The sequence below is a fragment of the Dryas octopetala genome, chromosome 8 (assembly GCF_963921425.1).
Source record: "Dryas octopetala chromosome 8, drDryOcto1.1, whole genome shotgun sequence".
Taxonomy (NCBI): domain Eukaryota; kingdom Viridiplantae; phylum Streptophyta; class Magnoliopsida; order Rosales; family Rosaceae; genus Dryas; species Dryas octopetala.
Window position 1 is genome coordinate 8,807,227 of NC_141373.1, and position 27,363 is coordinate 8,834,589.

General features: G+C 36.3%; 5 protein-coding genes across 6 annotated transcripts; 1 reads left to right on the forward strand and 4 right to left on the reverse strand.

Annotated features, from left to right (window-relative positions):
- Window positions 1-1,891: 1,891 nt before the first annotated feature.
- LOC147276914 (G-box-binding factor 1-like) lies at window positions 1,892-5,708 on the forward strand. Its single transcript, XM_086255264.1, has 9 exons — window positions 1,892-2,021; window positions 2,669-2,749; window positions 3,123-3,298; window positions 3,409-3,460; window positions 3,652-3,700; window positions 3,777-3,889; window positions 4,375-4,452; window positions 5,081-5,206; window positions 5,402-5,708. Exons 2-9 carry the CDS (start codon window positions 2,714-2,716, stop codon window positions 5,522-5,524), a joined length of 753 nt encoding a protein of 250 aa, XP_086111390.1. The 5' UTR covers window positions 1,892-2,021; window positions 2,669-2,713; the 3' UTR covers window positions 5,525-5,708.
- A 508-nt stretch (window positions 5,709-6,216) lies between these two features.
- LOC147276915 (arabinosyltransferase RRA2-like) lies at window positions 6,217-8,577 on the reverse strand. Its single transcript, XM_086253691.1, has 2 exons — window positions 8,093-8,577; window positions 6,217-7,570 (listed from the first exon to the last, which is right to left on the reverse strand). Exons 1-2 carry the CDS (start codon window positions 8,288-8,290, stop codon window positions 6,452-6,454), a joined length of 1,317 nt encoding a protein of 438 aa, XP_086109817.1. The 5' UTR covers window positions 8,291-8,577; the 3' UTR covers window positions 6,217-6,451.
- Window positions 8,578-9,644: 1,067 nt separating this feature from the next.
- On the reverse strand, window positions 9,645-12,926 carry LOC147276916 (HVA22-like protein k). Its single transcript, XM_086254158.1, has 8 exons — window positions 12,770-12,926; window positions 12,533-12,591; window positions 12,358-12,455; window positions 11,698-11,749; window positions 10,944-11,007; window positions 10,548-10,643; window positions 10,229-10,301; window positions 9,645-9,968 (listed from the first exon to the last, which is right to left on the reverse strand). The coding sequence occupies exons 1-8, from the start codon at window positions 12,785-12,787 to the stop codon at window positions 9,859-9,861; spliced, it is 570 nt and encodes a 189-aa protein (XP_086110284.1). The 5' UTR covers window positions 12,788-12,926; the 3' UTR covers window positions 9,645-9,858.
- A 2,527-nt stretch (window positions 12,927-15,453) lies between these two features.
- Window positions 15,454-17,685, reverse strand: LOC147276917 (LOW protein: PPR containing-like protein). Its single transcript, XM_086254154.1, has one exon. The coding sequence runs from the start codon at window positions 17,598-17,600 to the stop codon at window positions 15,564-15,566; it is 2,037 nt and encodes a 678-aa protein (XP_086110280.1). The 5' UTR covers window positions 17,601-17,685; the 3' UTR covers window positions 15,454-15,563.
- A 672-nt stretch (window positions 17,686-18,357) lies between these two features.
- LOC147276918 (pfkB-like carbohydrate kinase family protein) lies at window positions 18,358-22,974 on the reverse strand. Of its 2 annotated transcripts, none has more exons than XM_086254155.1 (9): window positions 22,758-22,974; window positions 22,484-22,612; window positions 21,933-22,035; window positions 21,303-21,350; window positions 20,661-20,758; window positions 20,429-20,543; window positions 20,175-20,257; window positions 19,249-19,813; window positions 18,358-18,743 (listed from the first exon to the last, which is right to left on the reverse strand). In XM_086254155.1, the coding sequence occupies exons 1-9, from the start codon at window positions 22,839-22,841 to the stop codon at window positions 18,685-18,687; spliced, it is 1,284 nt and encodes a 427-aa protein (XP_086110281.1). In that variant the 5' UTR covers window positions 22,842-22,974; the 3' UTR covers window positions 18,358-18,684. The 2 variants fall into 2 exon arrangements, with proteins under 2 accessions (XP_086110281.1, XP_086110282.1); XM_086254156.1 differs by having other exon boundaries at window positions 22,484-22,598; window positions 22,758-22,943.
- Between the last annotated feature and the right edge of the window lie 4,389 nt (window positions 22,975-27,363).

Here is a 27,363-nt window from a genome sequence, read left to right on the forward strand (position 1 = left end):
GTACACCATTTTTTTTTGTTTTATACACCCTTCTTAAAAAAAAAAAAACCAATACAAAAAGACACAAACACCCTTATCTCTCCTTCCCTCTCTCCTCTCTTCCTTCTCTGCAAACACACAGCCCCTGTGCCCTCCCCCTTCCTTCCTCTTCCCTCCTCCTCCTTCCTCCCCCTCCCCCTCCCCCTCCCCCTCCCCTACGCCCTCCCAAACCCACCAACCCAGCCCTCATCTTTTTCTCTTACAAAAAATTTTGTAGCTACATTTTTTTTTTTTGGTAAAATGTTGAGGGGTGGTCGCCGGGGTGGGTTGGTCGCGGGGGGGAAGGGAAGAAGTTGGGGTTAGGTTTCGGGGAGAGAGAAAGATGAGGTGGGTCGGGTTTGGCAGAGGCGGTGGGTCGCAGAAGGATGGGAAGAAAAAGGGGGTGGCGGGGGGAGGAAGGAGGGGGGGTCGAGCTTGGCTGGGTTGGTGGGTCTGGGAGGGCGCAGGGGAAAGGGAGGGGGAGGAAGGAGGAGGAGGGAAGAGAAAGGAAAGTGGAGGGCGCATGGGTTGTGTGTTTGCAGAAAAGGAAGAGAGGAGAGAGGGAAGGAGAGATAAGGGTGTTTATGTCTTTTTGTATTGGTTTTTTTTTTTTTTTAAGGGTGTGCAAAAAAGAAAAAAAGGGTATGCAAATAGCAGCCCTCTTTTTTTTCTCTCGTGTTTCACAATATCTATTAAAATATCGAATAAAAATGATATCTACAAATATATCTTTTGTTTTTTTTTTTTCTAACTTTTTTTAGGCTTAATTGTGTTTTTACCACCTAAAGTTTACATTGATTCCCACTTTACCACCCAGAACTTTATTTGTCCCACTTTACCACCCAAAGTTTACATTGATTCGAACTTTATCACCCAGAAATTTATTTGTCCCACTTTACTACCCAAAGTTTACATTGATTCCCACTTTATCACCCAAAACTATTTTTCGTGTCCCAATTAACCTTTTTCCGTCTATTCTGTCACTCTAGATTTAGGGGGTAAAGTAGGAATCAATGTAAACTTTGGGTGGTAAAGTGAGACAAATAAAATTCTGGGTGGTAAAGTGAGAATCAATGTAAACTTTGGGTGGTAAAGTGGGACAAATAAAGTTCTGGGTGGTAAAGTGGGAATCACCCCAAACTTTGGGTGGTAAAAACACAATTAAGCCTTTTTTTTAACATAAACACAACAAAATAGTACAACATAAAATAAAAAATTTAAATTTATGGAGTCACATTCATCTTGATTTTAGCAGTAACAATGATTATTGTTATTAAACAATAACTATATGTCATGTATGTAAAAATAAAAAATAAAGGACACACCGAACACTCGGAAAAGGGTGCCAAGCACTAGACATTGTAGAATCAACGTCTCCCAATTATTACGCAGGCTTCTTTATCATTATTTAAAAAAATGATAGACCTTTTTAACATTGCAGATTTGCAGATATTAATTTGGTTAAATATTATTAGAAAGTGTAGAGTGCACTTACTTATTGTTTTCTACAAAAATATTCTTATCCAAAATTACTTTATAAAACCCCTAAATTATTATTATCAAAATTACTACTAATTTTTTCGAAATAAATATTTTTAAACAGCTTCCTGTGTAGCCATGTAAGTGCCCGTATAAAAAATAGAATAATCGAAAAAAGAAAATAGAAAAAACAGGAAGAAAAGAGCGGGACCCAATCTTCGGTATTTCTGTTCCTGGGAGGACAGAAACATACGAAAAATAGAGCGAAAACAAGACGGTGGAATGAACCGCTTTTGGACCGTAGATATCGTCCATAAACGATCTTGACTGTTGAAATTTAAACCTCGTTCATACACCATATATTACACTGTATGTAAGCTCAAGCTGCATACTTCAAAGTGCAAACCCAACCTACTCACACTACTCTCTCTCGTTTGGCGCCACAAACACACCCACAAGTCTCTCTCTCTCAATCTCGCACTCTCTCTGCAATTGGGTTGTGGTATTTGATTTAGAAGAGAAAGGTTATGATCTTTGTTTTTCTTGTTAACTTGTCAAGAATATGTTTTCAGGGTCATGTTTTGCTCTACTTTTTTTTGTTATGGTTCAAGAAATCATGACATAATAATAGCCTTCTTTTATATAGATATGTTTTTCTGTGAGAATTTTAGCTTTGGAAGTTGACATGTTTTTGTTGCTAATTTTAAGAGTCTTGATGTAGTGCTCTTTATTGGGTTTTGTTTTGGTTATACTGTAATCCTTTTAATTTCTGGTGGGTTGTGTAGAAAAATTGATGTCAATGTGTAGTCTTTTACTCTAAGTAACCCCTTCATTTATTTTGATTGTATTGACTGCGGTATTTTTCATTAGCCTAAACTCATTGATAAACTGCTAATACTGGGTTTGGCTTGCTATTCATTTAGATTTGAAAGCTTAATGCTATGAGATTTAGTGATTTGCCTTCTGTTAATCCCAGCTCAGAGTGGAAGGGCTTGACATTGTTATCCTCAACAAAAAATAATGGGCATTTGAACTCACAATTGTCAATTCAATTTAGAATCAATTTTTATGTCTTTCTCTTTTGTTTAATGGAGCTTTAATTTTAATGAAGAAGTGATTTGTATGCTTTTGCTAACTATATTAAATTCTTTTGTTTATCTCTATCTTTCAGTTATTAGAGTTGATAACCAGGAGGATTGCTATTCCTTCCAAACAAATGGGGACTAGGGAAAGCAGCGCACCTTCAACTCAGGTTCTCTCTCTCTCTCTCTCTCTCTCTCTCTCTCTCTCTCTCTCTCTCTCTCTCTCTCTCTCTCTCTCTCTCTTCTCTCTCTACAGATCATTATGCATATCCTAATGTAATTCTATAATTTATTCCCTGTCTCAGTTTCTGTCTCTTGGCCTTTTATCATACCAAACTTTGATAGGTTTTGCTAAAATCCATGCATAACGATACTGTGAAGGAAGGTTATTATTTTGGTTTTTGTGGTGTTTAAAATTTAAGAAAAATGGCAGATACTTTCATTCTCCAAGTAAATAGTTTTGTATCACGATTAATTTAAGTCAACTTACTTGCACATTGATGGGTGAATACATTTTTATATCCAATAAAAATAAATGGTCAGGGTGTGGTGTTGGAAATTCAAGAGAAAGAAGAAAGGGTTCTTGATGAAAAGGAATGGAAATCAATGGCAACATGCAAGGGAGGCTCAGTAGATATGGAGTATGCAGGTAATAGACTGGCAGAAAGTGAAAAGGCAACTTCTTTTTCTGGAAATAGTGATGATGGTGCTTCACAAAGGTATTGTTAATTCCTTTCCTTGATCAATCCCTTCCCTAACAAGTATTTATATGGTAAATATATTTAGCATGTTTTTTTTTTACATTTATTGCAAATTTTCCTTTCTACAGTGCTGCAAGCAGAGATGAGGACTCATCAGATGAGTGTGGTGACACCAACCAAGTATGGCATTCTAATTAATTATATGTTGAATAAATTTAAAAATGCTTCTTATGCTACTGCTATGGCCTAGATGACCAGATTAATACTATTCCTCTGAAGAGATTGTGGGACTAACTGATAAAACATTATATCTCATGTGGTTTGGACATGGTGATTTTACTAATATGTGGGAACCTTTTTATTTTCTCCAGGATTTTTCTGCAACTCAAAAGCAAATGCTTAACCAGATGCATCAAGATGGTATGCATTGGAATTTAGAAATCAATGCTTTCATTATTTAAACTCATTTGATTAATTACTTCTGGTGCTTGAACAGGGGAAATTCAGAATGATGCTACAATCCAATATACTGGTACAGATACAAATTTGAGATTGCCGGATTTTGGAATGGGCCTCAATGTATCCAGTGGTCAACCCATACCTAGAAAGGTAAGGGAAAATGCATCTGGTTCCTCAGCTCTAGTAGCTTTAGCAATGATGCTTGTGTGAAAAATCATGCATGTCATGTGGATCAATAAATGGAAACATTTGTGTAGCTATTTTTCCAGTTTGATTTCATGTTTTCTTCAATTATTTTTGTGTTTTTTCTTTTCCTGCTATGGTCTAGAGTTTCTAGAATGCTATGTTTCTCAGGTACAATAGCAACTATAAACTTGTTGATGCTTAAATTGTCTGTTTATAAGAAAAGAGAAAAGACTTTACGGGAACGTATGCAATGAGGGTGCTCTTATTATGTTTATTTGCCTAGTTGGTGTTAATACTGCACCTTTTTGTGATAGGGACCTATGGTCCTCTGGATTCCTTATCTTTTGCAGATTGATTCCTTTCTATTCTCTGCCCTATTCACTTTCATTGAGTGGTATATACCAATGCAAATCTTGTTCTTATGTAGAACTTTTCTCTTGATTTGACAGGAAGATCACGAACAGAGAATAGAAAAGAGAAAGCAGTCTAATAGAGAGTCAGCTAAGAGGTCAAGATTACGCAAACAGGTAACATATTTGTGCAGTCTTTCAGGCGACAATATGTGTGTGTGTGTGTGTGCAGTCTTTCAGCCGCAGAGGTTCATACTACTACAAAACGATAATTTAACAAACAGGAGAAATCAGAAAACATTTTGTTTAAGCTCTGTTAATCTACATTCCTCTTCATTGCATGTATGTATCTCTTTGTTTGAGGCATAAAGCACCAAAGAAAAATAGAATAAAGTAACTAAGAAAGCTGTCATCACAAAACAGTGGGAATTAAAGTGATGCAAAAGGTTCTGTTTACATCAAAAAAAATCTATTAGCTTGAACAGCTATCTTTTTCTGCAACAGTAGGACTATTTAGGGGCATCTTGTGGTTACATATTATAAAACTTATAGAATAAGCTTTGCTGGAGGCCGGTAACTATTAGTTTTATACTTTTATTCTGGTACTATTTAATAGAATGTGTTTCAAAAGAGATAAAAAAAAAGGTAAAATTTACTTCAAGAATAGGCAAGGGTTGTCTCTTTGTTTTAGGTGATGGACTTTTCGATTTCTTATTTGGCTGGTGCCATTTGTTACAAAATTTCCCTGTTTCACCTGTTTTTTGTTGTGTTTCATATGATATTTTGGTTTTGTATTTCTTCCCAGCAAGAATGTGAGGAACTACAAGAAATTGCGGAGATGCTGCAAAGCGAAATTTCCAAGCTCCCAGACAAGTTAAGGAGGCTTTCTGAGGAGTGTGTGAAACTTGATGGAGAAAACAATTCCATAATTGTTCGTCATCTAAACTCTACCTATTCATTACCCTTTGCCTCTAATTATCCCTTTTTTTAATTTTATCATAATGAGTTTAGCTTCACCTATAATATAGTTCTCACATTCGATATAAAATTCAGTATTTTGCTTTATTTTGTTTCTTCTGCCGGAAGAAAGAAACAATTCATGAAATTGATTTTTCCAATGGAACAGGATGAGCTAGAGAAGATGTATGGTCCAGATGCAGTTTCTGATCTCAAAGATGTGGAAGTTGACTCTTTTGATGGTGAAAGCAACAACATTGAACCAAAAACTCCAAGCAGAGATAACTCCTGATACTCTAGTATTTAGTGAGGCTACGAGCTAACTTTGCTGATATTTTAAAGTAGTTGAAAGGTCCATAAAAAATACCATTAATGTATCAGGGATTTCATAATTTGATAAGACCTGCTTTTTTTGCTGGATTTGACTAGTGATGCATCACAATGTTTTCTAATAAATGTTATTTTGATTTTGAATCCTTTTTGGCTTCACAACTGTTTTCCAGTTTTCTGAGTTTTGCTTTTCTTTTTTGTTTATGAATGATAAATCCAAGATTAAGTTATCAGTTAAAATGATGGAGGCAGGTTAATGATCAAGCTATGATTAATTTACTTGCAGCACAGCTCAACTGAAAATATAAGAGATTCAAAGATCTGAAAGGGGCATTATCAATGGCTTAATTGAGCTCAGGGGTATGCATATGTTATATTGTGGATGCTCCAACCTGAACCTGGAGGTACTAGTACACAACAGAAGAAAGGGGAACCCAGCCCTGATTAAAGGGTTTCTGCACAGGTTATGGTAACATGAATGTGAAAAGGCCAATGCATGCATATGATGTCAGCTCCAACCTCTGCAAACTGAGACTCAAGTGAGGGGACAAGAGAGTGTAACTCTAAAGATTTTTTTCATTTCTAAATAGAATGGCCATAATTGAAAGAAAAACAAGTCTGTTTTTAGTTTGTGAATACAAGTGAAATGCAAAATTGTATTCATGCAAGAGCACAAAGGTTTTTTTATGTAAAAGAGTACCAAGCTAAAGAAGTCCACACATGGCAAATGAGCATTTTTTTATGGCAAACATTCCTAAAATAATTCCAACATTCAAAAATAGGTCATTTAACCTACATGTATACTTTGGAACTTTTACGTTACAATTCTTTTGAACACAGAGCACCCAAATACCAAGGGTGTGTAAGAGTAGCAGGAACAAAACAATCTTTACCGATCTGAACCATCAGGAAAAGGTTTTAGTGCATCCTGCTTTCCGTTAACATAAAACTCCACAACTGCAATCATTCGCGGAAGCTTATCAGGATGGTAATTAACATGAACGATTACCGGCTTGAGTTTGCTCAGATTAGCATCTTTCCTCACAGTCTTGAAGAGGACCTTGCTATTCATAAAGAGATAGAAATCCATAGTTCTCCTGGAAGCATGAAGCCCGTCATACCCAGGATGAGAAGGGAAAAAGAGTTCCTCATTGAAAACTGCCTGGTCCCAAGAGTTTGGCTCCCTAGAAAGCCGACCAGCCACACGATCCAATAACTCAATTGAAGGAATTGTCGGTCTAATGTAGAAGAAACCGGAGTTATAAACCCACATACGCATTGTATGAGCATATCGAGCCCAACCCATTCCAGGTTCATCAAAGACGTCATTAAAGCCATAAGCAGTGCTATTATTATGGCCATCAGTCATGGACTCTACATCCGAATCACGATAAAGATGATCAAAAGGGTTTTGCAAGTACACAATATCAACATCCGAAAGAAGAACACTATATCCCAGCTGCAAAAACTCCCTCAATATATGAAACTTCAACCCAGAGACAGCATGGTTCCCTCCAGTTCTCGCAACTGAATCGATCCCTTTATCTGGGTCTCTCTTAAAGACTGGAACATCTTTTGATTCACAGTATCTGGCAATTTCTTCATCCAAAGCAACAACTAGATAATTGGGTATTCCCACTCTCTTAATATTAGTGAACCATACCTCCAACATCTCCTTCACATTTGAGTTTGCAAGTGCAACTATAAGCTCTTTATTAACAGCAACTTTCTCCAAAATCTTTGACAATCTTGGATTCACAGATTCATCAGGAAGAACACTGGGGTTGGTTCTTAAGCCTTTGACAGTACCAAAAGGCCCAGCTTTCTTCCGATCACCCAACACAAGAACCTGTTTCTCTGCCTGATCTTTCCTTTGTTCAGCCAACCGAATCTTTTCTGTCAATTCCCTAACCTGCTTTTTCAACTCGGCATTTTTCTCTGATTCCGCCACAAACTCTGACTTCAACAAGTTGATCCGTTCAGATGATTCACATAGGGTAGCACCAACCTAGTGCACATATGACAAAATAAATGAATATTTAAATCTCAAATTTGCACCTTAAACTATGTTCTAAGCTATTGGAGCACCAGAACAGTTATATGCATGGCCATTAAATGATCAGAATGAGTATGCATAAATCATTTTCGTCTCATCGCCAAAAGGTTCAAGCAAATGCCCATATGCGAAATGAAAGCGCTCGAAAACATACATCAAAATTCAAATCAAACTAATTTCCATCTTTGGAACCTATAAAAGAAAACCATCAAAATCATTTTCTTTACAGACAGAGCACACACAGATCAATTACATTTACTGGGTTTGAATCAGAAGTCAATACACCAAAAGCTCAAGTCAACGGGTTCATTTTGCATCAAATTTTGAAAATCTCAAGCACTAATACCCATTCATTAAAATTCTCAAACTTTCAAGCACCCAATGATCCATCAAATAGAGAGCTATAAAAAACAAGTAACATAAGAAAAATGAAGAAAATGAAAGCAACCCATGAAGGAAAAGATTAGGAGGAACCTGGGAAATTGATTTGGCGAAGCGGCGATTGAGAATAGGAGACTGATTGGAAAGGAAAACGAAGCCATCGGGGAAGAAGAAGGCGAAGAGACAGCCGAAAAGGAGTCCAATTGTTATGGCAATAGCAACCCTCGATTTGCAGAGGGACTGCGCGTTGCTGCTGTTCCTCATCGACGGCCCCTCTCTGCGACCCACCATGCCTTTTCACTTCTCAGCTCTCTTTGAGTTGAGACTTGAGAGAGAGAGAGAGAGAGAGAGAGAGAGAGAGAGAGAGGTGAAGACTGTGAAGTTGGTATTGACAACTTCATTTCAGACAGTGGTTGACTAAAAGCAATTAAGAAACGATATCTATTGTATAATTTAATTAATTAATTGTGGTGCATGAATCTAATCAATCTGAGTGGCCAATGATTTTGATTCTTCCTACTCAATCTGATCTTCAAGGAGTAGGTAAGTGTAACAGTGTGGGTGTAGCAAATTCCATAGACAAGTTGACCAAAAAAAAAAATTCCATAGACAAGGGATTTTTAGATTCTGGTCACATGGTTTTGAGGATGTATAAGAAAAGGTTCAGCGGTTTTATTTTATCATCTGAGGTATTTTTTGGATTTTGCACACAAATATGGGAAGGAATCCTTTTGGATTTTTCAAATGAAAAGCCAAATTATAAGTTAATTGAGAAATGCTACACAACTCTTTTCCCAACACCTTTTTCAACTCCCTCGCATAGATTGGATTCTTCGTGAGTTTCACGAGATGATGGATCTCATTTCATGTGAGAGACTCGAGAAAAAAAAGTTAGGAAAAATAATTAACATATGTAGATTATTGTTTTGGTTTTGACTGAAAAATGTCAAGATTAGTGTATAACAAATGGGCACGGCAGCTCATGAATCTCATTTATTTTTGACAAATAAAAAATTGACATCTGTACTAACACATTATTTAATAAATATATTTTAGTAGCTCAAGTATTATTGTTATCGGCTATGTGTTAAGAACTTAAGATGATGGTGCTTGGCCAAAAAAAAAAAAAAAGGGGAACAAATTATGAAACCACTTACAGATTTTTGGAGATGCATTTGAAATTGTATTGAAACTAATATAGTAAAAGTCCAAATCATTTCTATCCATTATCCACTCAAAGTCATTAAGCAAATCAAGAAAAATTATATATGCATCTAAAAGTAACTTCATACAGTCCATTAAGCAAGAGTTGCAGTCACTCACTCATACACTCACATTAGGAAAAGTTTATTCGGAAGTGCAAATAACAATTCCCTGAATAAAAAATGCACAAAACCTACTTCGAGCTCTTTCTTGCTTAGATTGTTAGATGTGTTGTGCATGTGAATTTCAAGGTTCTTTTCACCCTCCCAAGGCTTAAGGCCTATGAACCAAAAGAAAAAATTTAAAAGAAATATCATATATAAGAAAATAAGATATATTGGAATAAATATATCCTATCATTTTAGTTAGTTAGTTAGTTGGTTAGCTGCTAAGGTTTCCTATGGACAAACCAATGTGAAATCAAGGTGGAAGTTAGACAAGGTGAACAAATAAGTATAAGCCATATCAAGGATATAGTCAGAGATCAATTCTTGAATTAACTCGTGTACCACAAACAAACTAGCAATATAAATTCTGTATATATATGTACAAGGCCTATTAAGCACAGAAAAGTGAAACCATAGGTCTAACTACCAAATCTATGAAACACGTATCTCTGGCAAGGGATAGATTGGTGAATGGCTCTGAAGAATGCTCTAATCTTCTCTATCTGATTCAGAGTCCTGAGTCTCCTTTGTAGGGGCTTCAATCGCACGATTTGCTGGCCTTTGCACTGGGTGCACAAAATCCCTAACTACTCCCCTTGCTGATTCAAGAGGAACGGCGAAAAAGGAAAAGTATAAGTACGTATTCTTATCCACATATATATGGAGAATTTGTGTTAACAACACTACCATAAGTCATATAGAATTAAACTGATAATATAGAAGAAAAGAAAAAATGTGACGCTAACATAATTAAATAGTACTTTAGAAATAAGAATTATAGAGGAGTTCATTGAAAGAAAAATTAATTATATTTAATATTAAATATAGCAGCAAAGTCCAAATAGGTCCCCATCCATACCTGATGCCAAAATCTTCATGAAAATTGCCCTAGCAAACTGTATTTCTCCTTGGTGTGAACTGATAAATTTACTCTGCAAATTTAGAATCTATCAGACAGTACAGAACTCATAGAAGCCTCAATATCTCAACAGTGGACAAAAAAACAAGAAGACATAAAAGTCAATTTAAACTTAAGATCTCAATGGCATATGGAGTGATATCATAATGCAGAATATCATTCCACAAGAATTTCACCATATCAGTAGTTTCAGCAAAAGGAAGGCAAACATTGTTAAAAAGGCACTCATGCGACAAGAACATCAAAGATGAGTAATTACCATTTCTTTGTATATAAAGTCCACAATTTGATCAAGTCGGCCTTGATGCCTCAAAAGAAACGGACGCAGATGGTTCATATACAAGCACCTTGCTCCCTGTTAAACAGCAAGCGGTTAGTCAAGTTGTTTAATAGCTCACCTAAGTGTATAACTTTCTGTAGTATTTCCCTGGAACCTTCACAAGATCAGAACAAATGAAGATATATGATGAACTTTGTCCATCCCATCTATAATAGTTTTTGGAAAGAAAATAACAAAAAAAAAAAAAAGCACTGGTAGTTAACTAAAAATAAATATCAAGTTCATCAGAAATGTATAGAGTGCAAGTTTTCACCAACTAATATAAATACCACTTATAAACAAATTAATGAGTAAAAGCAATATAGCCATGCTTACATTTGAAGTTGGAAGCTGTAACCAAACAAGAAATGCAAACTTCATATGGTAGTAGAGTGGAAACCTGATAAAACAAGTCAAAGGGCCTTCATTAGATTGCAATACCTCATTCAGGAAGCAGGCAAACAATTGACATGATTCAAAACCAAAAATACCAGCAAAAGTTGGACCAACTCCTTCAAAGTCATCTAACAGGAAGAAGAATATTGCCAAACACCAATGCACCAAAGAGGAAAGAAAAGAGCAAGAAATAGAAGAGGGGAGAAAGAAAGAGAGGGAAAAGAGAAGGGAGGAAGGAGAGAAGAGAGAAGAAGGAAGAACAGGAGGGAGGTAATCTCATTTCTATTTCAAATTAAGGTCTGTCAAAAGAGTTATGCCATGGCCAATTTATAGAGGCCTATCCAGTATCAACTAAAATCACATTCCTAATCATATCCTTAATCACATCAAATTACCCAAGAAAGTCCCTACAATTAATATCTCCATCAAATAAATTTTTTTTTTCTTTTCGGACTGAATTCTCCATCAAATACTTAGAACAAGGGAAAGATCTAACCTCTATTCACTGTGAAGATACTACAGATACAGAGACAGATTTAAGTTGAAACTTTGCATTAAATGAAAGACCTTAAGGTTAGGCTTCAAACCCTTTTTTCTCAAAGGTTATTGTTCACATGGAGTGCTTTGTACAACAGTACTTTTACATTCATAAATATGCAGATCGAAAAAGAATCATGTTATATAGAAAATTTACCAGGAAATAACTTTGTCCGTAAACACTTCTGCAATACTGAAAGATCCATAAGCTGCAAGTAGCAAGAAAAGTCAACATTACAAATAAAAAAAAAACTGGACAATGTAATTAAATTATGCACTTCCACAACGGGTAGCTGCCAGAAAGTACAACTAGGCAAAGACCCAAACACCCAAACAAGGAACGTCGTGATCTGCACCACATGAACACGTATGCACACACTAATATAATCCTCTCTAGTAGTCCTGCATTTTTCTACCAATCTTGTACATTCTGTGTCCCAAAGTTAATTTCTAAGGCATTGAACATGGAATGTGGTGTTTGTCGTCATACAGTTTACTTGCTTAATATTTTGTATGGACCATATATTGTCTTGTAAGAAGATTATCACACTGCTGTTTTTCTAAAATTTCTTATAACAGACTATCTTAGGGGGAAAAAATAGTAACTAATTTTGAGGGTACCAATCATCTTCCCAGGAATTTTTTGTATATGCCACGTTAATCCCATCAAGGAATAATTAAAAGCATACCTTCAGTCAATAATTCATTGAAAACCCATTAACAATTCAATGGTGGGTCTCTAATTTTCTCAAGAATATCCCAATAGTTTGCTATAGTAGTAAAGCAACCAAGGCAGTAGAATTGGCAATAGGATAACCTGCCCAATAGAGGAGCCACCGTTGTTGCTCATCATGATCTTTCTTCTCAATGGCTTTAAACGTTGAGTAAACAGGTAAAGCAATCCCTACAGAGCAGCTGCACAGACCATTCTTTATCATTTCAACAAAACCAAGAGTATATGAAACAGTGAATGAACCCTAAACAAAGCTTACCAAGCTGTCCGGACAAGGACGTTGGAACCAAGAGGGCTAAGCAGTAACCGCAATCCGACCTGCAAAAATCAACGACGATTGACATTTATACAAAATAAAATAAAATTATTGCTTAAATTTAACATTTTAGGGCGGAAAATTATGAATCTGAGAGCATAATTCATAGGAACAGAGACAAAGGATTACGGAAGAAGATCAAATACACTAGAGAGAGAGGGAGAGAGAGAAATTGCTGACCTCGCTTGGGAGAGCCATGACAGAGAGCGAAATTGCAGAGAACCAACAGCAATTGGAGTTTTGTTTCAATACGAATCAAATGAAAATTTGTTGTTGGTTTCCCACGAGGGCCACGATCTGGTTGGTTTCTATAGTTTCTTTATTAAAAATACTATAGCGTAAGCACTGTGCACTGTGCACAGGCCTTGAAAAATAAATCCCTAAATATAATTAATATTTAAAATTTAAATAAATTTTTTTTTTTTCTATTTTCGGGAAGATCTCTACTATTATTTCTATTATTGTAAAGCCAAAAGGAGAGTTTCTATTAATTGTAAAATGAAATACTTAAAAAATGCTGCTATTTGCACTTTTTTTTTTCTTTTTGCACATCATTTTCTCACTTTTTCTCACTTCACACCTTTATACTCCTCCCACAATTAAAATTTCTGATATGCACACTCCTCCCAATTACCAAAATATCTCAACTTATACATACACCTCCCAAAGTTTTCAATTTAGTGCTTTACCCAAAACCCAGACAACACACACCCCACCCCGACACCTCCCTTAGCCACCTCCACCGCCGGCAAGGTCGCCGACGGCTCAACCTTTCCCTCCTTTCTCTCCCTCTCTCCTTTCCTTTCTCTCCTTCCCTTTCTCTCCTTCCCTTTCTCTTCTTCCCTCTGTCTCTTCTCTCTTTTCCTTTCTCTCTCTCTCTTTCCATACACAGCCCACCCCCTCCCTCGCTCTCCCCCCACCCAACTTGCACACATGCATGCAGAGCCGCCAAGACCACGCAGACCACCCAACCTACCCAGCTCGCCAGAGAAGAAAACTAAAGAAAAAAAATTTGCAAGAGGTTCGGCGGACCAGTGCCGAAACCGATGGTTTTATTCGGTAGATACCCGTTGAACAATCCTATTCTATTCAGCGACTACATGCCGAACGAAACCACCGGTTTCGGCACTGGTCCACCAAACCACCTGCATATATATATTTATTTATGTTTGGGGTGGCTGGGTTCTTGTCGCCGAGGTGGTCACTGGAGTATGTGGTCGCAGATAAAATGAGAGAGAAGAAAGTGAAGGAGAGAGAGAGAGAGAGAGAGAGAGAGAGAGAGAGAGAGGAGAAGGAGGAGGAGGATGAGGAGTGTGTACGCGCAAGGTGGCTGGGTTGAAAAGCTATAGAGAGAGAAAGGGAGGGAAGAGAGAAGGAAAGAGAGAGGGGCTCGGTGTGGGGGGAAGAAGAAGAAAAATAAAAAGAAGAGAAAATGTGCGGGTGGGGGGAAGAAGAAAAAGAAGAGAGGAGAGGGGGTATGTACGGGGAGGGGGTGTGTTGGGTGAGGGAAGGAGAAAGACAAACAAAGAAGGGAGGGATTAGGTGGACTTTTCACTTGAATTTTTTTTTTTAGAGGAGTGTGCAAAAAGAAAAAAAAGTGTGCAAATAGCAGTCTTCTACTTAAAAAAAGTGTCACTATATGCACACTCACATCCCTTTCACTACACATCTCCCTTGCTTAATTTGTGAAATGACACATTTAACACAATTTGAAAAGACTTTAAAGGATAACTCATAGTTTTAAAATCTCTCTGCACATGCAAACCCAACACCCCATAACCCCTCATCTTCCAACCAAAACATTTCAGGCACACCCCCTCCTCCTATAACCTCATTTCTTCATCTTTCATCCACTAAACCCAAAATATTCTCTCTTTATATATTATATATAAGTAATAGTATTATAAAAAATTATATTAGTTTTCATGAATTAAGCTTCCACTCGTCCTTTATTCATCTTCATATGAGGTATGATAGTAAATTTTCAAATTTTGTTTGTGTTCTTTGATGTCCGGTTGCAATTCATTCGGCGAACCACAGCCGAATGGTTCAAATTGGTTTGGCAGGTACCCATCGAACAACTTTTTTTTTTTTAATTTCATAAATTTCGTTCAGCCATGTTCTGCCGAACCAGCTAAATCCATTCAGCAAATTGTTGCCGAATGAACCTAATTGGTTCGGTAGACCAATGCTAAACGACCCGTGAATAGATTCTCTCCAACTCAAAATTTCAATCCTAAACCCTAATCACCTGCAGTCCAAATCATCTCAAACAGAAAAAAAAGTGTTCAGATGGATTAAACAGCCGATAGGATAACCTTAGATTTACATTTGAATAAAAAAAAATTGAAGTTAGTGCATACATCCACGTATTAACAATGGCTATGGTTGTGGGAGAGTAGAGGTTGCAGCAAATCCAGCCACTATGAGATGTCCCACAACGTTGACAGCGACAGCTCTGACCGCAAAGAATCACAGGTGGTGGGAGTTTGGAAGGTGATGGTGAATTTTGGGAGTGTAGGATGGGTGTGTAGTGAGAAAATTTTGTGTTTGAAATTAGTTTGAAGATAATAAGGGTAGTTTGGTAATGTGAAGGGTGTTTTTTGAGAAATTATAAATTTAAAAATGTTAGAGGGGTGTGTAATGAGAAATGAGTGTGTAGTGAGAGAAATATTGGGTGTGTAATGAGAAATAGGTGTGTAATACTTAGATAATAGAACTCATCTAAGTAGCACACAAGTCATGTGTTGAAATGAAAGTAAGTAGAGTGATCTTCATCATGCCATATATGTCCAATGCACAACTTACCCTTCTTATAAAAGGCCTATAGATCCTAAGGATACATGATACTTAACTTTCTATGTACCTACACCTGAAAATGAGTGGTGGTAGCATGAAAACACCAGTCATATATCCGATTTGGTGATTCTATGTCCTGAAGCATCCTAAATTATTTGTGTTGAGATTCTGACATTCAAATTATGACCTCAATAGATTCCCCAGATATCTGATACAGTTCTTCAGTTAAGAAGGCTAAGGTGAAATATATAGCCTCTGTTCTTGGGTGAGTTTTGTCACCAGAAATAAATATATGAACTCCATTTTCCACATATAACCAACTACAACCAGCAGTCTTCTTCACCTCCTTCCCTTTCATCTTCTTCCTTATTCTCCCAACCTCATCCCAATTTCCCTCTGCAGCATAGAAATTAGCCAACTGCACATATCGATCACCAATATCTCCTTCAAGTTTTAATAGTCTATCTTCTGCCTCACTAGCAAGTTGTGTATTTCCGTTTACCCTACAAGCATTCAAGAATGCCCCCCATACAGTGGGGTCCAATTCTGTAGGAATCTTTCTCATGAGTTCTTTTGCCTTCTCAAGTTTCTTAGCCCTCCCGTACAAATCAATCATACAAGCATAGTGGTCAATTTCAGGCAATACGTTATAATCTTTTGTCATGGAGTAGAAGAACTGCTCACCCAATTCCATCAAACAAGCGTGACGACAAGCTGATAGAAGTGCTAAAAAGGTGACTGCATCAGGTCTAAACCCTCTCTCCAACATTTCTTTGAACATCTGGACAACTTTATTTTCATGTCCATGGTGAGCATAACCAGCTAACATCACATTGTAAAGCACTATATCTCTGTCAAATATTCTTCGGAAAATTTTTTCTGCATAGGTAATACTCCCAGATTTTGAGTACATATCAACCAAAGCACTAAACAACTTCTTATCCACGTCAATCCTGTTCCTGAAGATGTAGGCATGTATCTGCTTCCCAGGATCCAGGGCAGCTTGTATTGCACAGGCACCAAGCACACTGATGAGAATCACAGCATCAGGAACCATTGATTCCTTAGCCCTGAACTCACTTAAAAGTTCAAATACAGCTTCACATTGCTGTGATTTGAGATATCCAGAAAACAAAGCTGTCCAGACAACAGTATTCTTTTGAGGCAGTGAATCAAAAAGTCTACGTGCTTCTACTAGGTTACCTTGAGAGGCATGACCCATAATCATTGAAGTGACTGAAAAGGAATTTTCAATCCCCATTGACACATGAACTGACTTAGCATACCTCATATTGCCACACTTGCAGTAGACATCAACAATGCCACTGCTTATAAACGGATTCGAACTCATCCCATTCTTCAAGACCCAAGCATGGACTTCCTTTCCAAGTTTGAAGCTCCTCAAACCAGAGCAAGCACTCAAAAAACTAGCAAAAGTGTGGTCGTTCCATCTAAATCCATTCTCCGCCATATGAACAAACAAATTCAGTGCCTCTTCTGCAAAACCATTCTGGGCATACCCTGCAATCAATGTGTTCCAAGACACGGTATCATTCAGTTCTGGTTCTGTCCAAAAAAGATTAGCTGCCATTTCCAATTTGCCTTCTCTACAACAAGCCGCCACCATTGCATTCTTCGAAACCAAGTCAACAACCCCTCTATACCCACTAAACACCCGCCACGCTTCTCCAAAACACCCACACTTCGAATACATATCAATAAGTGAGCTCACCGCAAACCCACTTAAATCACCGGCAGTTTTCATCATAAACGAATGCAACTGCCTACCATAAGACACCGATGCTATCTTGGCACTCAAGTTAAGTATAGTTGTAAGGCCAACCTCATCAATTCTAATCTGATCACCCATCGACTGCATTTCACTAAATAGCTCAACTGCACAAGCCTCGTGCCCGTCCACACCAACATAACCCGATAACATTGAATTATAAGTGACCAAATCTTTGTAACAAGCAGTATCAAATAACTGCCGGGCTCGCTTCAAGTTTTGTGCTTTTACATGAGCGGAGATTATGGCATTCCAAGAGAAGACGTTTCGTTGGGGCATTTCGTCGAACAGCTTCTGGGCTTCTTGAATGAGGCCATGTTTGGAGTACAAGTGAATGAGTTGATTGGAGGTGAAAATGGCTAGTGTAGAACCTGATTTTATGGCTTGAACGTGATATATGAGACCGTCTTTTAGAGACTGCATTTACATATATACAATTTCCTTGTCTCTGTGCTTTGAGAACGGCGTTTACTGAACCAGAAACGCCAGAAAGGAAATTTAAACGCGTTTGCGCGAAATGGCGGTAAAGGCAAAGCAAACACGTTTCAAACGGAACTGTGTATTTTGAATTGAAGCCCTCAGACGACAGCAACAATGACGTCGTTTGTAACACTCAGCGTTCTCACTTCTCACTGTTACCATGATTCATGAAGTGCAGTGGATGCATATTTGGAGAGCCCAACTGCCCAAGGCCCCTAAAAGAGATCTATATTATTTTAATATTTGTTTATTTATGACATATTATTTGTATATTTCAGTAGAAAACAAATGAAGAAATTATTGTAATATGGAAAAAACCTCCATGGGATGGAAGTATATGTTTATCTTGTCTAATTATTTGATTATGTAACTTGTCACATGACAAAATGACAAGAGACATCAGACCTATAAACTCGTCCCATGAAAGTTTTTCTTTGTAATATGAGATGAGCTTTCCATTCCCGTATCTTGACTTCAACTTTATAGTAAATTAAAATGGTAATGGCATTCATCAAAACGTGTATATTCTCAATGTTTTAAAACATTGGAATGGATTCTGTTGATTTCACAAGACCAGTTCAATGAATGAGTTTAGGGTCACAAATTTGACCTTAGACCTTAATTGCACCTACAAAAATAACTTCTTATACTTCTCCATGCACTCCAAAAACAAAAAAAGTCAAATGAATGGAGCTTCAAATTTTGGACACAAGATCATTTCATGAAATATATAGAGAAAATGAGAACTGAATAATTTAATTGGTCCACCACATTGAACCTGGGATGGGGACTGGTGTCATGTTCAGTTCAGTGAATTTTCCAATTCCTCAACAAGCCTAAGGCTTGCCCCCTCATCCAACTCTAAAAATAGTAAACAATCCTAAATATGCAATTTTCTTATTGGGATGGAACTATGGAAGGTTATACATTTGCTCTGGTTAGTAGATTTTCAAATGTTAGCAGGCGCACAAAGTCCTGCATCTCCAACGATCTAGCCGGTTCAACTTGTAGTCTCAATTCCACGGTTTTACAGCATTGATTGATGGAACACGACTTTGGCAGCAGAGTATACTGATCTTGCATCATCTGCATACAAAAGAATTGCACAACAATCAGTATATACGCCCTTACATCAAATAATAGAATCTCTTTCATTCATGTAAAACCACACACTGTTACAATGATTTGCTTATGAAAGACTGAAATATGTCAGATTCAATTAGACAGTATGGCATTTGAATGCCCCTCAAAAATGGGTTCACAAAATTTTGTGCAACTTATTTAACATGAGACTCATAAAGTTGTGTCTGTGTCTGTGTCTGTGTGTGGTAATTAGGTTTACTAAATTACAATTCTGTGTGATCTCAAGCATCACATTTTGGATTACAAAAAAGGATAATTCGGTGATTTCTTGGTAAATCGAAAATTTTCAATTAGGCTATCTTAGTTGTCTTTAGCTCTGCAATAGCAGAAAATATGAACACCAATCCATTTTCATACCCACTCTATTTCCTCTGTTATGTAAAACTTATTACTGGATGGAGCTAGTGCAAAACCTTTCTATATGCAAAATACACCATCAAACTCATACCTGCAATTGCAGCCAAATTAAATACACTAGGCACATTGGTCTCTGCCTCAACTGCAGCTTTGGAAGCTGCAATACCAACTGCCACACTTTGCATAACATCTAAACCTGCACAAATAGAGGCCAGGGTCCCCCCAACCAAGCAATCACCAGCCCCTGTAAGCCTCACCACTGATGCAGGCAGTGCAGGAAAATGCACAGCAAAGAGAAAAGAGCTTCTCTTAGAATCCACAGGAACCGAGAATGGATTTGAAGGACAACTTGCAGTCACTGTATTAAATAATTGTCCATTGGAAACATATGGTTTGATTCCCTCAGAACCAATTCTCATGAAGCTTGGCCCTCCTTTAGCGCATAAGAACACTCCATCTGAACCAAGGGTCACAATAACTATTTTGATACCCTTCTCTAGCAAAACCCAGACTGCAGGTTTCAGCATGCGGAATAAAGTTTCTGTTGAACATTTATTTCCGCTACCGTTCCTTTCAATTGGACAATACAAATTTCCACCAGATAAAGCATTTGCCATAGCGACAAGTTCATCTTCATTGGGTGAAGCAAAACTTACCTGTACAGAATAACCAGCAAGTGAGTTGCAGAAGAAGAAGAAGAAGAAAAAAAAAAAAAACGATAACCTCAAAATGTATAGACATCAGGATCAAGTATAAAATCTGTTCTTATTACTTACCCTTAAAATAAATTTTTTTTATAACTACTGCATGTTTTAATAAAAGACACCAAGGGGTTGAACCCAAGTACACTACAAAAGAACATGATTAGACAATGAGATCCATCTTTCAAAAAATTTATTAGAGATAAATCCTGTACATGTAAAGGGAAGGGAGTAACCAATTCTAAAAATGACAAGGACCTAACCTTCAAGAAGAATTAATAGAAATATGAACACAAGTGCAAAGCAAAACACTCACATAATTGACAACGGAACTGATTCTTCTGGATTTTGCTACTGAAACTGGCTCAAACCACACTGGAATTTTAGATTCTGCTGCCACTGAAAAAAACCCAAAATAAGAGAAAAGAAAAAGAACATTGGAGTAGAAGAACCAAAATATTGTGATATTGAGTCAAGGATCCAACATATGATGTATGTATTGTAACGTTTGTGTTTGTATGTGAGAGAGAGGGAGAGACAGAGAGATCTACAGTAGAATGCAAGAAATACATTGGCAAGAAGCTTTTAGAGCAGAAAGGTTCAGGTTTGCATCAACCATCAACACTGGAGCAGAGTGTATATTGTATTTGAATTGTTGGATCCACTCAGGTGTTAGAAATTTTTCCTGTGCCAGGTCATCATGTAAGGAATAAAGGTTCTGAACATACCATTCTTTTGTTTATGTTTGTACTTTAATCCAAACTCAAAAAGAAACAACTTTATATTTTTAAATTGAGCTTACAATAGATTCTACACTTGCAACAGCAGCTGCCAACTCCCCATTGACATCAAGTACGCTGCAAACAACAGCAGTCTCAATATTTTGGTGCTTCCAAATCCCTACTCAAAAAGCACCATCAAATATTAATAGACTAGTATGAATTGTAAAGACATTTTAATAATTTCAAGATGAAGAACAAAAAGGACTAATTTTCAATAACACACACATAGTAGATCTTCTCAAGGAAACTTCATGGCAATCACTGCCAACTAACTTATAAACAATGGTTTACTGATTCATTATACCTACCTTACTTCCCGAGATAAATTGAACTCCGAAATTAATGGCTCTGCCAGCATAACCGACAGAGTGTATAATATGTTTACCAAACCATAGTGAATCCAAGAGGTCCAACATTAATCTCAGAAAATTTAATTACAATTAAAAAAAAAGATAGAAAGGAAATTGGTTCAGCCAGTGAGGTGCTCAAACTGAGTCAGATTTACAGGTAAGACAGAATGTGATTAAATCGGGTAAACTTTTAGAACACAAATGATAGATAAGTCAAACTGGATAAATAATAATTTAATTTTCCCTTTAAAAAATATTTCAATCTGGAGTTATAACTATAATCAAAAGTCAAAGTTACTCATAACAGATGACCTTCAGTAGATAGCCTGGATGACTTCCAGTGCTCCAGCAATAAATTTCCTATTTAAAAAGAAAAGATAATTGTCAGCTTCACAAGCCATATGTGCTATACGCCAATTGTGATTATACAAATATAATTCAAATAAAAAAATTACAAGAAAAACAGTCAGAGCCTAGTTATTAAGCTTCTTAGGGGATCAAATAGAGATGTTTTGAGATTCATGTGTTAAGATTGAAATAAATGACATCGGATATATAGTTACAAAATCCTAAAATCAGGTTTGGACTACCATGAATTAATAAAAGTATTTATACGCATAGATTCATGCATTTGTGTATGAGTGATTGAATGGATGAACAGAAGCATGTCAGATATATATGCATATCATATATATTTATGTGTAACTTACTGGAGTGACTACAATGAGCACTCCAATTCAGGACACTCAATTCATTGGAAACCTAGCATTCTTGCATTATGATTAATCCGACAAGTTATGTGATAGAAGTATCCCAGTCAAATGCATTGCCTGATATTTATTGAATTTCATAAACGTTATTCATGATGAGACCTGCAAGACTCTTGCAGAGGTTGGAAAACTATTAACTGTAATGCTAAAGGAAAAAAGATCACAATATCACCTGCCATGTCAAGCCCCAAGGCACTAATCATGAAGGGCTTTGCTCCTAGCTTTGACATGCATTCAGCAACATTCCTCGCTACCCCTCCTAATACGTAGCTGACCTGAACAGATGATTCCCATAGGTAAGCACTGGCAAATAGATATCTAATAAAAGAACTATTTTTCCCAAGTTACAGGCCTGCTGAAGAGTGAAGACTCTCTATGTTAGCAGTCAAAACCAAATCTCATCATTTCAAAACATAAAATTTCAATCTGCAAGTATGAAAACTCACTTTGGGGTACTTAGAATTTTGAAGTGTCAAAATACTCAACAAACTCAAATGAAACTAACAATTTTGCATATGGGCGGCCATTTTATTGTAGATGGAATTGGAGCACAAAAAATTTTCCACTAGCTTGAAACTGTTTGGCAAAGTGGAATCTCAACTACCAAAGTAATTAACCAGACACAAAAAGGATTAATGTTGGACTACCATCCAAATTCACATAAAATAAATTTTACTATGGGAAAATTCAGTAGAATAAAAAGTTGTGGGGAAAGGTAAATACCTTGCCTGGAGTAGTGGTTCTGGGATTTGCAGGGACAGAAGGTGTGGCATGAATGTCCAGTACCATACCCCCTATCACCACAGGCTCTGCCTCTTCACCTTTAAATTGACCATTACTTGATAAAACCACCTTGCAGTTATAATTCATCAAATACAAGATTCTTGATTTACAAAGTTTCTGAGTATATAATTATTAAATTATATATACTGCAAAACAAAGATAACCCAACAAACAAAAAGGAAAAAGATTGTGAATGAATGCAAATCAATCTCACCAGTTGAAGACCATGTTCAGCTTGAGTTGGCAGTAGAAGGTGACGAGAAATAGAATCCAATCGCCTGCGTGCACTGCTCTCCATCAACGCTGCCTTGGTTTACAAGTACGTACAACCTCGGAATCCTTGTTACTCAGTAAGACTTCACTGACTGAGTGATGCTTTGACCCTTTGACATGTGAATTGTGAAGAAACAGATGACTGAAATTTAGTTGGAGTTTCTTTCATTGTGGACACAAGATCATAATCTACTGGGATTTTAGTTAAAGCCCACTAGATTGCAGGCTTGGGCTAAGGAATGTCTTGCTAAGATTGGTCTGATTTCAGTAGCCAAAAAAAAAAAAAAAAGAAAGATTGGTCTGATTTCTGGGTATGGGTTAAATTTGGTGCTCTTGACCAAAAATATAATCACTAGACCCAACATCCAAAATTTTCCTTCCAACTTTCTATTTTTCCTCTTTTATTAAATTTATTTTTGGTCAAATATTTTCTTATTTCTTTAAATGGAAGAATTCATATAAGGGACAAGATGAGAGACAATATATCCAACTCTTGGATGTTATGCAATAGTTGAGAATAATAAACATTGAAGTGAATCTACTTTTTTGATACATTGTCCCCTCGAATTAAGTCCCTTAAGTGAACATTTCTGTTTCTTTAAAAGTTTCCAAAAACTTAACAAAATTGCTATTAAAAAGTAATAAAGTTTTAAGGAAATAAAAAAAAATTAATGAGAGTACAAAATTAGAAAGTTAGTAAAATAATTTAGTAGTGATTAAATTTGTTTGATGTGAATAGAAACCTCTTCAAGAAGGAGAACATGAGTACATGACTTAGGGGCAACTGTCGAAGAGATATAGGTGGACCGCTCTCTATTTAGAGAAAGCCCAAAGAAAAGCCCACCAGGACATTAAGATTTATCCCCATTATTAGACACAAATATAAAGACACATGTTTTATGTGATTCAATAAAGTAAAGTACAAGGAGGGAGAATTAATGCTGCTCATTAACCCCTTTTGGAAAATGTCCAAATACATCTAAAAGGCACTCCTTCCTTTCCTTCATATTTTGTATAATATATAATACTAACACACACTTATCAACAAAGCACATTCAACCAATATGAACATAAATTTGCTGCTAAGTGCTTATCCAATCCCCCACCTGACCGCTTTTTCAAACAGTACTAAATGCATGCTTTACCACTTAATGTAGTAGAATCTCCTTCTTCTTGTTGTTATCATCATCATCATTATTATTAGAGGAAATGAGGGTCATGATCAATCTTTTAGGGTAGTCAATAAGCCTGTGATTTTAAAGATTGAAGACCAAATTAATTAAGCCTGTGAATCCCAACAAGAACTAATGCAATAGTTATTTCTATGATGCTGATGGTGAATATCCCAGTTTGATATATGATGCTATATATGTAATTAATTGTAACATGACAAGCAATACAAGGAAAGGTGCTGGAAAGGCTTGGTGGCATGCTTTGTACCAGATGTGGTGAAGCATGTGAGGTGGTACTGATTTGCTTTGGTGGCAGACCAAGCATGCTGGAGATTTGTCATTGTTCTTCTGAGTTAGTCACACATTACATTAAATGTAATCCGCTGGCAATTAAATTGGGAACACAAATATATATATGGTGACCAACAATCTTGTAATTCATCCTTTTAAGTCAAATGAATTCGATCAACTGCATCATGTGGGAGATTTAGATATTCTACTTATTCATTTTGTATCGATGTTGTGCTATATATATTCAAAACTATATCGCTTTAAATTTCTGTTGAATTGATTTATTTTCAATATCAATTATAAATATTAAATTCTAAACTGAATAAATATAAGTACTAGAAATATAAGTGGAAGATCTTATTTTAGCAAGCCATATGTATATGGCCAAAAAAAAAAAGCAAGCCATATGTATATATGGACCAGGGAATAAATGCACCTGGAGTTTTTTCTATGAAAATTCTAGCTTAAAAGAAAAACCACCCATCTGCCATGTCATACTAGTTTGGTTAAGGTTTGAATACAATTCTATATGCTAGAGTTCTTGGTTGACTGAAGTTTTCAGAGGTTAATCCTTATCCAATACAATGGTGATCGAGTTGGTAATTAACCTAGAAATTAATCAGATTTAGTACTGAGTATCTGAAAGGGTTCAAGTTCTAGAGTTGGGCAAAATTCATGTACAAACAAACTCTGCACTCTGCAGGGTGATAAGGCAGATTGGAAAATGCTCCACCCAATACTCAGCCAAACTAAGGCTATCCATTCCAAACCCATCATTAGCTTCCACCTACTCAGCCATGCATATATATATATGCCACCTAATACTCTAATAGAGAGCATGGGGACTAACCAAGTTAACTTTCAAAGATTCCAAACCTTCAGGCCAAAGGAAAAGTACTCCTTGCAGGGTTCAAAGTCAAAATCTTTGATCACATGTATTTTGGTGTGTATTAATATATGGTCCCCAGAGAGAGAGAGTGAGTCAGAGAGTCCAAGTTTAATTGCAAACCACATTTTGGAATTGAAAATAATAATAAGAGCATAAGTGTGGACTGCTGCACTGTCCCCAACTAATTTTGGAATTTAGTAATTGGGAAGGAAAGGACATCACAATGAGGAAAAATGTGAGGTGGTGAATCAGTTTCAAACAAATACATGATGCCTATCAAATTAGTTAGTACAGTGTCCTTGGCTCGATCTTGGGTGGCACATATATATATATACATTGTTATGGGATGGCATTATTTTTGGTCAGCATATCCTCTAATGGCATTATTGTTGGCCAGCATATCCTAATTGCAGAATTAAGAGGGTGAGTTTGGAAATTTCCTTTACTATGAAAGAACTAGCTAGCAAGAGATCGAGAAGCCTAAATAGGTTTGCATGCACAGTAAAAAATCTCAAACAAGATGTATTAATATATGCTCAAAAATTATTGCAAAGGACATAAATATTGAAAGTTGTTTGCATTTGTTACCAGGGGACACATGAACGACGTTTTACTTTTACATGCATATTTCTGAACGATATATTTTCGATTTAAATCTCATAATAAATCTTCAATTGAACATCTAATTAAACACGTAAAGACAAAACTCGATCCTAATAATCAAATTATGGTTTTACTCGATATTCGTTTCACCAATACATTTTGTCCTCTAAAACAAAGACAATTGACACTTTTCCATTGGCCTTGGCTTCGTTGAATATCCGTCAGAACTCAGAGTTGAGCTAGCTAGCTAGCTTATTGTTATTATGATATTATCGGTTGTTATTGATATTACATGTGATTCCATCGAAAAGCGCGCAAAGAAATTATATAGAAGCTAGCTGATCATCGATCGCAATTTTACTATAATATATATTAAGAGTAATGTGGAGTAATGTCTCATATCGGAAAATTAAAGTTTAGCATATGCGTTTATAAGTCTTGGGCTTCTCCACCCATTGTCAATTGATTTTGGGTTGGATGCTCTAATTCTATCATAGTATCAGAGCTTGGTTATCTGCATGTAAGGCCTAACAGTCACACGTGCTCCCACGTCACTTAATACAATTTGTTCACGTGTAAGACTCAAAATCTCGCCACACGTGCGGGGGCGTGTTGAGAGTAATATGGAGCAATATTCCACATTGGAAAACTAGAGTTTAGCATATGTGCTTATAAATCTTGGGCCTCTCCACCCATTACCAATTGATTTTGAATTAAATGCTCTAATTTTATCAATATATACTATTTGATCAATAATGAAACAACCCCCAACCTAACACTACGGGGAATATATATTCTTGTGTCCTCTGTGTGATCGACAAAAATTTCGATCGGCCTTTCAACGCATGATTCAGGCTAACAGGATCATGTCCTACTTAGGAAATATATAAGAGCTTTATACGCCCAAAAAAAAAAAAAATCTAAACAATATGAATATTTAGACCAAAAAAAAAAACAATATTAATATGAAACCAGCAATTTTTCAACTATGTATATATATATATATTGGAAAAATAGTTTTGCTTAAAGGATTAGCTGTACACCCCAATACTCATAATTGGTCATTTATAAATTTTTTCATGTATATAAGAATATTGCACATTGTTCTATCCATAATGATTATTAGAATTAACGAAAAACAATTTTTTTCTTTGCTTAGACTAAAAATTTATGTTGCTTAATTATTACTAGCAATTTTTGTGTTTGCATGTAACCTTAATACAGTTTTACACCCATCACATGCAAATTCACAGTATAATTATCTAGTGCCTAATAATATACTACATTCGCTTGCCATGCATTTCTTGGTTGTTTATGGGTTATGCCCTATTTTAAGAGAAAATTAATTAAAATGTACTCCTTCATCACTCTAAGTTTTTAGTTAAACCCTTTAGGGATCCATTAGGAAACAATATTTTAAAAAATAAAAAATAGAAAATCAACACTTATAATTTTGAAACTATGTTAAAGAAATGTTATAATCAAAACAGAGTTGTGGTATAGGTTGAGAAGGAGATTCCAACAGGGATACGAAATCTCACATGCCTATGGACCATATTAATCTTTTCAAGTTAAAAATAAATGTTAGTTTT

Coding starts and splice junctions, on each gene's coding strand:
- LOC147276917 (XM_086254154.1), bottom strand. CDS start 17,600: ATGCAGTCTCTAAAAGACGGTCTCATATATCACGTTCAAGCCATAAAA.
- LOC147276918 (XM_086254155.1), bottom strand. CDS start 22,841: ATGGAGAGCAGTGCACGCAGGCGATTGGATTCTATTTCTCGTCACCTT. Junction 20,759..21,302: donor ATCCAGGCTATCTACTGAAG/GTCATCTGTTAT, acceptor CTTTTTGAGTAG/GGATTTGGAAGCACCAAAAT. Junction 19,814..20,174: donor TCAGTTCCGTTGTCAATTAT/GTGAGTGTTTTG, acceptor TATTCTGTACAG/GTAAGTTTTGCTTCACCCAA.
- LOC147276915 (XM_086253691.1), bottom strand. CDS start 8,290: ATGGTGGGTCGCAGAGAGGGGCCGTCGATGAGGAACAGCAGCAACGCG. Junction 7,571..8,092: donor TCGCCAAATCAATTTCCCAG/GTTCCTCCTAAT, acceptor TATGTGCACTAG/GTTGGTGCTACCCTATGTGA.
- LOC147276914 (XM_086255264.1), top strand. CDS start 2,714: ATGGGGACTAGGGAAAGCAGCGCACCTTCAACTCAG. Junction 4,453..5,080: donor GGTCAAGATTACGCAAACAG/GTAACATATTTG, acceptor ATTTCTTCCCAG/CAAGAATGTGAGGAACTACA. Junction 5,207..5,401: donor GAGAAAACAATTCCATAATT/GTTCGTCATCTA, acceptor CCAATGGAACAG/GATGAGCTAGAGAAGATGTA.
- LOC147276916 (XM_086254158.1), bottom strand. Junction 12,456..12,532: donor GTCCTTGTCCGGACAGCTTG/GTAAGCTTTGTT, acceptor TGGTCTGTGCAG/CTGCTCTGTAGGGATTGCTT. Junction 11,008..11,697: donor ACGGACAAAGTTATTTCCTG/GTAAATTTTCTA, acceptor TTGTTTTATCAG/GTTTCCACTCTACTACCATA.